The 10,705-nt window shown below is 37.2% G+C and overlaps 1 protein-coding gene across 1 annotated transcript; it reads right to left on the bottom strand.

The window, feature by feature from the left end:
- Positions 1-605: 605 nt before the first annotated feature.
- On the bottom strand, positions 606-1,193 carry LOC145035170 (uncharacterized). The gene has a single exon (XM_078983760.1). It carries the CDS (start codon positions 1,191-1,193, stop codon positions 606-608), a length of 588 nt encoding a protein of 195 aa, XP_078839886.1.
- Between the last annotated feature and the right edge of the window lie 9,512 nt (positions 1,194-10,705).

Genomic DNA, 10,705 nt, shown 5'->3' with positions numbered 1-10,705 from the left:
TGAAGATTAAAGCCAAAATCATGGAGGAATCAAGGATTTTTGAAGAAAATCATACCTTAGGGTTTTCTTGGGAGAGAGGGGCTGTTTTGAAATGAGTTTATGGAAGAATGAGGCAAAAACCCGATTTTTAGACATTAAACATGTTTGTTTTGCAGCGCGAACACGACCCGTGTTATTTCAATATAAAATGACACGGCCCGTGTTGGGTTTAAAACTAATGAGATTGGTTGAACACGGATCGTGTTGGGCATAAAGGAAAAATGACACGGGCCGTGTACCCCTCTGACTGCCGAAGTGTTTGCCTTGCTTGAACACGACCCGTGTTCATTATAAGGCAAAAATGAATACGGGCCGTGTAGGGCTCTATTTTCCACTTCCCACTTTTTGAACCCAAAAATCTCCTCTCATTCAAACAAAATGGTTTTGCATCCCAAGGTCTGTTTGACAATTTGAAAACATGTTTAAATGCATTTGGAGAATTAAAAACCAAAAACTTCAAACAAATGGAAATGTTTTTAAACAAAAAGACAAAAATACACCAGGTTGCCTCCCGGTTATCCGCCCTTGTTTTTAGTCATTGGCTTGATGTGGCCCCCGAATATGTGTCAGTGTTGATAGGTGAGGTTTCCTACAACTTCTATCTCATCATTCTTCACCTCGAATCCTTCATAAAATGGCTTCAATCTATGACCATTGACTTTGAATGTTTTTCCAGTTTGGTAACTTGTGATTTCCAACGCACCGTGGTTGAATACCTTTGTGACCACGAAAGTACCAACCCATCTTGATCTTAATTTCCCTGAAATAAACTTGAACCTCGAGTGATAAAGAAGCACTTTTTGTCCTTGTTCAAAAGTCTTTCGAGAGATCATTTTGTCATGATATGCCTTTGTCTTCTCTTTGTAAATCATGTCGCTTTCATACACATCATTTTGGTTCTCCTCTAACTCTTGGATGTCTAGCTTCCTTTTGTTTCCTGCCTCAGCTTCATTCAAGTTGAATTTCTTTATGGCCCAAAAGTCTTTGTGTTCGAGCTCAACCAGGAGGTGACATGCTTTTCCAAACGCTAGCCTATATGGGGATATACCAATGGGAGTTTTGAAAGAGGTACGGTATGCCCATAAGGCATCATCCAACCTTATGCTCCAGTTTGTGTGGTTTGGATTGACTATTTTCTCCAAAATGCTTTTCATTTTCCTGTCTGAGACCTCTGCTTGCCCATTGGTTTAGGGGTGATAGGATGTTGAGACTTTATGAGTCACCCCATACTTTTTCAAAATGACTTCAAGCATCCGATTGCAAAAGTGAGCCCCACGGTCACTTATGAGAGCCTTTGGAGTGCCAAACCCGGAAAAAATATGTGCCTTGAGAAAATCCACCACAACTTTTGGAATCATTAGTAAGGGTCCCATTTGAACACATAGTCCACAACTAACAAGATATACGAGCAACCAAAAAAGGGCGGAAATGGTCCCATAAAGTCAATACCCCATACATCAAACAACTCACATACTAAAATTGGGGTAAGGGGCATTTGATTCCTAGAGCTTGAGGACCCATAATTTTGGCACTTATCACAATGTGCACATAACACATAAGAATCGTGAAAAATGGTAGGCCAAAAGAATCCGCTATCTAAGACTTTTCTAGTTGTCCTTTGGAGTCCAAGGTGACCTCCACAAGCATAGGAATGACAAAAGTTAAGGATGGATTGTACCTCTTTTTTCTCGACACACCTTCGGATCATTTGATCTGCACAATACTTCCAAAGGTAAGGCTCATCCCATACGTATCGCTTGACTTCCTTCTTGATTTTACCCTTTTGTCAACGTGTGGAATCCGGGGGAATTTGATTCTTGATCAAGTAGTTGGCGATATATGCATACCATGGTGCTTCTTTGGCTACGAATAAATGCTCATATGGGAATGTGTCACGGATTGGTGTAGTGTCTTCGGGTGGCACAATACGGCTGAGATGATCTGCGACCAAGTTTTCTTTCCCACTTTTATCTTTGATTTATGTATCCAACTCTTGCAGCAGCAACATTCACCGTATTAACCTTGTCTTTGACTCTTTCTTGAGTAGTAAGTGCTTCAAGGTTGCATGGTCAGAATAGATAATCACTTTGGTCCCAAGGAGGAACAGTCGAAACTTCTCTAATGCGAAGACAATGGCTAGCAACTCCTTTTCAGTTGTCATGTAATTGGCTTGTGCATTATCCAAGGTCTTAGAAGCATATTAAATGACATGATGACCTCGGTCCACCTTTTGCCCCAAAAACACCCCAATCGCGGTATTGCTAGCATCGATCATGATTTCAAAACGAAGATCCCAATTTGGCGGTTGAATGATGGAGCGGATGTTAATAAATCCTTCAAATGATCAAATGCACTTTTGCATGCATCACCAAAATCCAAATCGACTTCCTTTTGTAAAAGTTGATACATCGGTACCATGATTTTGGAAAAATCCTTGATAAACCACCGATAGAAACCTGCATGACCAAGAAAAGAGCGCACTTCCCGAACATTTGTTTGGTACGGTAAGCTCTTAATACCATCAATTTTGGCATTGTCAACTTCTAAACCTTTTTGTGACACAACATGTCCAAGTATCAATCCCTTGTCAACCATAAAGTGACATTTTTCGTAATTAAGGACTACGTTCGTGTCAATACACCTTTGTAAGATTTTGGTGAGATTTTGCAAACATTCATCAAAAGAATTTCCATAAACAGTAAAATTGTCCATGAAAACCTCTATGATATTTTCGATGTATTCTGAAAATATACTCACCATACATCTTTAGAAAGTCGTGTGTGCATTGCATAGGCCGAAGGGTATGCATCTATACGCGAAGGTGCCAAAAGGACATGTGAATGTGGTTTTCTCTTGGTCTTCCGGGGGAACCGGAATTTGGTGGAAACCAGAAAAACCATCAAGGCAACAATAGTGAGATTTCCCGACCAATCTTTCTAACATTTGATCGATGAATGGAAAATGGAAGTAGTCTTTGCAGGTGGAAGCATTCAACTTCCTATAATCGATACAAACCCTCCACCCGTTTTGCACACGAGTAGGTACGAAATGCCTTCGGAGTTTTTGACAACGGTTACTACTGATTTTTTCGAGACAACTTGCACGTGACTCACCCAGTTACTATCAGAGATGGAATAGATTACATCTACATTCAAGAGCTTCATGATCTCCTTTTTCACTACCTCCATCATAGGTGGATTCAATCTCCTCTGGGCTTTGCGGGTCAGCTTAAAGTCATCTTCCATCAATATTCTATGCATGCATAATGATGGACTCAACCCCTTTATGTCCGCAATGGTCCAACCAATAACCTCCTTGTACTTTTTCAAAATTCCAACCAACTCTTTTTCTTCTTCTTTTGCTAGATTGGTTGAAATTATCACTGGTAATGTCTCTTCCTCTCCAATATAGACATACTTGAGATGATCGGGAAGAGTCTTCAAGTCAAGACTCGGTGGTTGTACTATGGATGGAAGGAGTTTTAGATCAGAATTTTTTAGCTTCATGCAGGGTGGTTCAACTCTCATAGGTTGTGCTTTTTCCAAGAAGTTGATTGCTTCAATCAACTCATCCTCCAAATTGTACTTATCGACCAGATTCTGGATCCCTGTCTCATCAACATGCTTGCTCAAGATGGTGGTTAGCACATCTTGGCTTGACAACTCAAAACAATCATTATTACATGAATCAATAACATCTATGAAGTTCAAAGAATGAATATCACTAGGATAACGTATAGCTTCAACGATATTAAAGTTTATCACCTCATCATCGAACTCCATAGACAATGTACCATTTGCTACGTCTATTTTTGTTTTTGCGGTACTCATGAAGGGTCTCTCCAAAAGTATGGAGCTCAATTGTGGGGTGTTGTCATCACTCATATCCAAAACATAAAAATCAGCATGAAATACAAGTTCATTAACTTGCACTAACACGTCCTCCAATACACCTTTTGGGTGTACCAAAGACCGGTCGGCAAGTTGAATGATAACTTCGGTTTTTTATAAACGTCCAATTCCCATTGTTTTATAACTTGAATAGGGTAAGACATTTATTGATGCTCCAAGATCTGGCATGGCACGTGACACAAAAAGGTTACCCATTTTACAAGGAACCGTGAATACACCCGAATCCTTGCATTTTTTTGCTAGCCATTTTTGTAACACTGCTGAAACATTTTCCCTAACTTTCATAGTTTGATTTCCTTTAAGCTTTTTCTTAGATGTGAAAAGTTCCTTAAGAAATTTAACATATCTAGAAATATGTGTAATGGCATCTAAAAGAAGGATATTAATTTCAACCTTTCGGAACATTGCCATGATTTCGTCATCTTCATGTTCTCTCTTTGCACTTGTTAGCCTTGAAGGAAATGGAGTTGGTGTGACTTTCACTTCGGTCTCTGTTGACTGCTTTGACTTTGAAGTATTTTTCCTTTCCTCTTCTTTGAAAACTTCTTCTACCTCAATCTCTTTCTCTCCATCTTCTTCATCTAACATCCTTGGACATTCATAGCTTTTCCCACCTCTTAAGGTAATGGCACATGCATTGTGTTTCAGGTTCTTCTCATTTTTAGATGGTAGCTTGCTTTGTGATTCCGTCTTACTCACAGATTAAGCCAATTGCGACACTTGTTGCTCCAAGATTTTTATGTTTGCCTTGGTTTCTTGTTGGAAGCTTTGAGTGCTAGTGGCAAGGCTTTTGACAATATCTTCTAGTGACATGCTTGATGAACCCGCTTGTGGAGGTGGTTATGGTGGATGCCTGGGCTGGAAATTTTGAGACTGAAAAGGTGGTCTTTGTTGATTTGGAGGAAATGGTGGTCTTTGTTGGTATTGATGCTGTTGATTTGGTTGATAATTTCCTTGTTGATTCCTACCCTATCCTTGATTTTTATTCCATCTTTGGTCAACCCGTGACTGCTCAAATCCCATTTGATTTGGCCCGAAATATCCTCTGAAAGCATTTGCTTCCGCATAATCTTCATCTTGAAGTTATGGGCACATATCGGTTGGATGCCCCACTTGAGTGCAAATACTACATGGGCGGGGTGTGGGCTGCACACCTTTGTCTTTGGCTAGCATCATAACCACTTTCGTAAGCTTAGATAATTAAGCTTCAATTTGAGGAGTTTGGACCTCTTTTACACCCCGGCGTGCATCTGTGTACCATTCTTCATCATGGCTTGAACGTTTAGAATCTTCGGCCATATTCTTGATTAGGTTGTGGATTTCGGTTGGAGTCTTGTCGGGTAAAGATCCACCATTGGAGACATTAAGAAGCCTTCTCTCCATTGGATTCATTCCTTCAATGAAGTATTAGAGAAGCCGATACTCGATAATTCCATGTTTAGGACAACGGGCACACATTTTCTTGAATCTCTCCTAATATGCATGAAAAGCTTCTCTTTTGTGTTGCTTGATTCCAATGATTTCCCTCCGTAGGGCTGACGCTTTCATCTCCAGGAAGTATTTCTCCAAAAAGAGTCGTGCAACATCTACCCAAATGGTAACCGTCCCCGGTGGGAGGTCATAGAGCCAGAATTTTGTTGCGTCTTGCACCGCGAAGGGGAATGCCCTAAGCTTGATTTGATCCTCCGTGACATTATGTGGCTTCATGCCCACACACACCACATGAAATTTTGTCATAAACTTGTGGGGATCTTCATTTTCCAAGCCTCTAAAGGTAGGGAGTAGGTGGATGAGTCCGGATTTCAATTCTAGGTTGGTGGCTGCCGGATATGTGATGCACAGAGATTGTTGAGTAACCTCTTTCCTAGACCATTGATGGAGAGTTTGTTCGGGTGGTGGCTTTGGAGGTGGATTCCCTCCATGATTGTTTCCCATGGTGTGAGTAGTGGTTGAATTTTCTGTGGGTGTAGTGTTTGGGATATTATAAGTAAGTGAAGATGGTGGAGTGGTATTTTTGGGTGAGGATGGTTGTTGTGAGAGTGAGAGACTTTCTCTTTCAGATGCAAATACGCTTGAGAGGGGTGTCTCCTCCCAAATGTTGATGACTGTAGGGTTAGATGATGAAGAAGTCCCGGAGCCCGGTTGCTTCTTACGAAGCTTGGCTAGCTTCCATAACTTCTTTGCAGTTTTCTCTATCTCCGGATCAATTAGCAATGGTGTACATGTATGAAAAGATCTAGGAAAAAACGATTAGTAACACCGTGTCCCCAATAATGGCGCCAATTTGTTAGGCGTGTCAAACCCAACAAATAATAGGGGTAGGATATACTCCTAAGAACACTATTATATTGCACTAAAAGGTAGTACAAGGCAAGTAAGGTCGATCCACAGAGACACGGTACAATCGGTCTAATACCTCTTTGCGCAAGGTACTTGTTCACAAAAGATTAAAGATTGAGGGGGGGGGGTGAATGCAATTATTAAACAAACAAAATTAAAAACACAAGTAATCGTCTAAATGAGTGAATTAAATTCAGAATTTGTAAGGCCTCCAACTTCATGTATGACAACTTAGCAATGTGATTCAAAGATGACACAATATTTATTCAGTTCTATCTAAGTTGGTACTTGAAAATGTTAACAAGCTCTAACACTTCCCATTCACCACATTAATTAACCAAAACAAGCTTTTTGATTAACCCTAACCTTACTAACCTAATCTAAACAAGCTCTTAGAATTAGATTAAAAGATTGCATGAAGCTTTATGTGAATTTTCCCAACAACACTCAATGCTCCTCACAAGCTCGGGAGTGTAAGAGTGTATGAATAAGGTTTACACTAGATTTATTCAAAAGAATTCAATTTAGTGCTTGTTACTTGTTCAATTTCACAAAACAATTACGGATTTTGCAAAATAGATAACTTGAATGACCAAACCCTAATTCAAATGGCCAATAAGAATCACAATTAGAATTAAACATTCGATTAAAGCAAAATCAAATTCAATAGATAGAAATTGAAAACAAACATCATGTCATATGATTAAAATCACTACCAAGAAGTCAAAACTTGAAATCGGAGAAACTAGGGTTCTAGCCACATATGGCTAGAACAAGATCACAAGAATAAAAGATGGAAACAATGTGCAATTACAACTTATAAATACTAGAAATAATGTTTCCAAATGATTACTGATCAAGCCCTTGCAAAAAACTTCAAAATCCCCTCACAAAATGTGCTCTGATATGTTGTGTATCTCTAAAAATGACCCTCAACCCGTAATATGAAAGATAGGAAAAAAAAATGCCAAAAGTTGGTTTTTAGGTCGAACACGACCCATGTTGATTTGTACTAAATTGATACGGCCCGTGTTCAGCATGGTCAACAACTTCTTCTTTTCTGGTCAACACAACCATGTTCCTTTCGTAGTGTGAATCCAACATGGCCCATGTACCCCTCTGACTCCAATTCCATACTTGATTTTTTTCAACTTTTCCGTTCTTCGCCCGATCATCCTGAAATCCTCACCAATGCTTCCCGGCACCTCCCAAAGCGCGTTCCAACCTCTGGTTTACCTGAAAAGGACATGAAAGTTTGCAAATAAGGTTGTTCTAGAGACTAACATGAAATATGATGAAATGCAAGACAAATGAAGAACAATTATGCTAAATAGATGCATAAGAGGGGACTAAAATCTGTGCAAAAAGGTGCACAAAATGCACCTAACAAACACCTTCAGAACCGGCATCCTTCAAGACCTTTCAAGGGAGAAATGGAAGCTTCAATCCTCTAAAGGATAAGAGCCTCCAGAAATTGGTCAAAGAAAATAAAGAAAAGAAAGAAAATGAGCAGTACACCTTTTGTGAGAAGAATGGGCATAAGCGAGAAGGCTGTTTCAAACTCATGTGATACCTAGAGTAGTGGCCTGGGAAGAAAGGTGACAAGAACAAAACAACAACGACTTGCACATAATTTGAGGCTAGTGCGATGCCGAAACTCTCTCAAGAACATTACCAGATGTTTGTAAAACACTTCACTTCCAAAAACAACATTGAAGGGACATTACGTAAAGCCAATATGGCAGGTAAAAGGAACAACATAGATGATTGGATCACTAATTCACGTTGTACTGAACATATAACTTCCATTCCTAATTTAATTAAAAATAAGAAAAGAACACCATTTGGACCACGGGTTGTCATACCAAATGACGATTTCATTCCTGTGGAAAAGAAAAGGAGACTGTACTCTCTATAACACTCGAGTTTCATAAGTTTCACAGTTAACCCTTGTTAATTAAAAAAACTTTGCATTTTGGTCCTTAAGCTAGTACGAGGGGCGTATTTGGTGGTACGCTTAGCGTACTAGCCTGATATCATGATCGCGGATCCCGTCCATGTACCTTAAAGAGTGTTTGTTGGTGGTTTGTGAATGAGAAAAAGAATATGACCATTTGGAGAAGTGTCTTAAGCTTGAAGATTTGGGGTTAGCTCATCATTTGCAAGCTTTTGAGGTAAAAAGCTCACATCTTGATGATCAATGATGCTAGATCTAGTTATGTTGTTATTTTATGCTTTTTAAGTCCTTAGAGTGATTAATGAGCTTCTTGACTCACTCCAGGAGTATTGGTGTTAGATCTAGGCTTCTTTTGGTCCCCTTGTTCATAAAAATGAATGATTTATGGTATATCTTGAACCATGTATGTGTTAAGACCTTTGTTAAGCACTTTTTGAGCTATTGAGCCCCATCAGGCCATACATGTGTGTAAAGTTGTCAACTTTACATGATAAGTGGTCTTATAGAATCAGATCTGAAAGTTTGGCTTGAACTCTCGATAGATTAAGTGCTTAATGGAGTGGAGTGGCCAACTGGGGTGTATGTTGGGCGTACCAAGTTGGTACACTGCGCGTACTAGCCTAGAGGGTGTATGTTAAGCGTACGAGTTGAGTACACCCCACGTACTCAGCAGGTGGGCTTCAGATTTGGGCTTCTCGGTTTTGGGCCCATGTTTGGACCTTAAGAGATTAGGGTCTTCTTGGGCCATCAAATTTCTATTTTTGGGCTGATGCTATTATATTGGGTTCTTTTGGATGAAGGACCACGAAGGGATTTGGGTCCAATTTGGAAGATTGAGATTTGGGTGACCATTTTGGAATTGGGCCTTTTGAGTAGTTGGTTTGGGTCGTAGCCTTGGGCCAAGTTAGGCAAAGGGTAAAATGGTCTTTTACCCTAGTTTAAACTCTTATTTATAGATCAGAATTCAATTATTAATTGGATGTTATTTTATGATTACAGCGCGAAGATTTTTATCGGAGCAGCAGACAAAGATTTATTTAAGTGACTCAGCAGCTTGATGTGAGTTTCCTTACTGAGTAAGAAATCAATGCCTACCGATACCATCAAATTCTAGAATTACAAAATCGCTCTGGAATAATACTCGTCACTAAAACTTCCATAAACAAGTAAACAATCATAGCATTGAGAAATACATAAAACATATTGTAAAATACATATTCATATATACTTAAGAATGTATTTATGTATTGCAAAATATATATTTTTAAAATTGAAATTAAACAATAAACTATCGGTATTCATTTAATTACTAAACTTTGGATACAAAAAGTTACTCGACTAGTCTTTTTAATCAATTTAGTCAAACAATATTGTGACAACATTTGATGTTTTTATTTTGCTATATAATGTTAATAAACTAATTTTTTGGATTATTAAGTTTAATTGACTTTTTTACCATATAAAGTCGCTAACAACTTCAATTTTTAGTTTGTTTTAATTTTACAGTTTATTTTTACAATTTTATTTTTAATTGGTATTTTAGAATTCATTTTAATTTACATGTTTTTTCACAATTTAATTTTATATGTTTTTTAGAATTTGTTTTTACAACTTTATTTTTATTTTGTTTTTACATGTTTTAGCAATGATTTGTATAACTTATATTTAAAAAAAAATTAACATGTTTTGCATAGTTCGTAGCAACACCTCTACTTGAGCCGTTTAGTTATAATTAATTATAAAAATGAATTATGAAAAAACATGTAAAATATAAAACTGTAAAAACGGATTGTTAAAAGACATGTAAAATAAAAATGATAAAATTTATAAAAAAATTATGAAAAAACATGTAAAAAAATAAAAATGAAATGGTAAAAACAAATTATAAAAAATATAGAAACAAAATTAAAAACAAAAGTTATAAAAACAATCTGTTATATATATATATATATATATATATATATATATATATATATATATATATATATATATATATATATATATATATATATATATATATAGGTCATAAGAACCAAACCAATTAAAAAATAAATTCAATAATCTCGTTTAAAATTTTAATTAAATGTAATAATCAAATAAACTCAAATACAATAACTTATGGCATAATTTTAATTTTCAAAGTTAACCTTATTTATAAGTATCTAAAATCAATTTTGTGTTTGGCATTGCAATAAATTACAAAATTGATAATAGTTAAATAATGATTATACTTTTTACTCTTTTAGACATATTTGATTATTTGTTGATTATATCAAATAAAAAATAGGAGTGACTTAACGTGTAAATTGCAATCAATCGTTTCAACCAACGTGGCATCGATCCAATCATGGTACTGGACTTCCTTGTCATTTATTTGAACCCCTTTAACTTTATCTTTATTACACTTATCACCCATTCGTTTCCCTTCCCTTCCCTTCCCGTGTATATATAAAGTATA

Source organism: Lactuca saligna, chromosome 3 (assembly GCF_052625555.1).
Source record: "Lactuca saligna cultivar CGN05327 chromosome 3, ASM5262555v1, whole genome shotgun sequence".
Taxonomy (NCBI): Eukaryota; Viridiplantae; Streptophyta; class Magnoliopsida; order Asterales; family Asteraceae; genus Lactuca; species Lactuca saligna.
This window is presented reverse-complemented; position numbering and strand designations above follow the sequence as displayed.

Coding starts and splice junctions, on each gene's coding strand:
- LOC145035170 (XM_078983760.1), bottom strand. CDS start 1,193: ATGAAAAGCATTTTGGAGAAAATAGTCAATCCAAACCACACAAACTGG.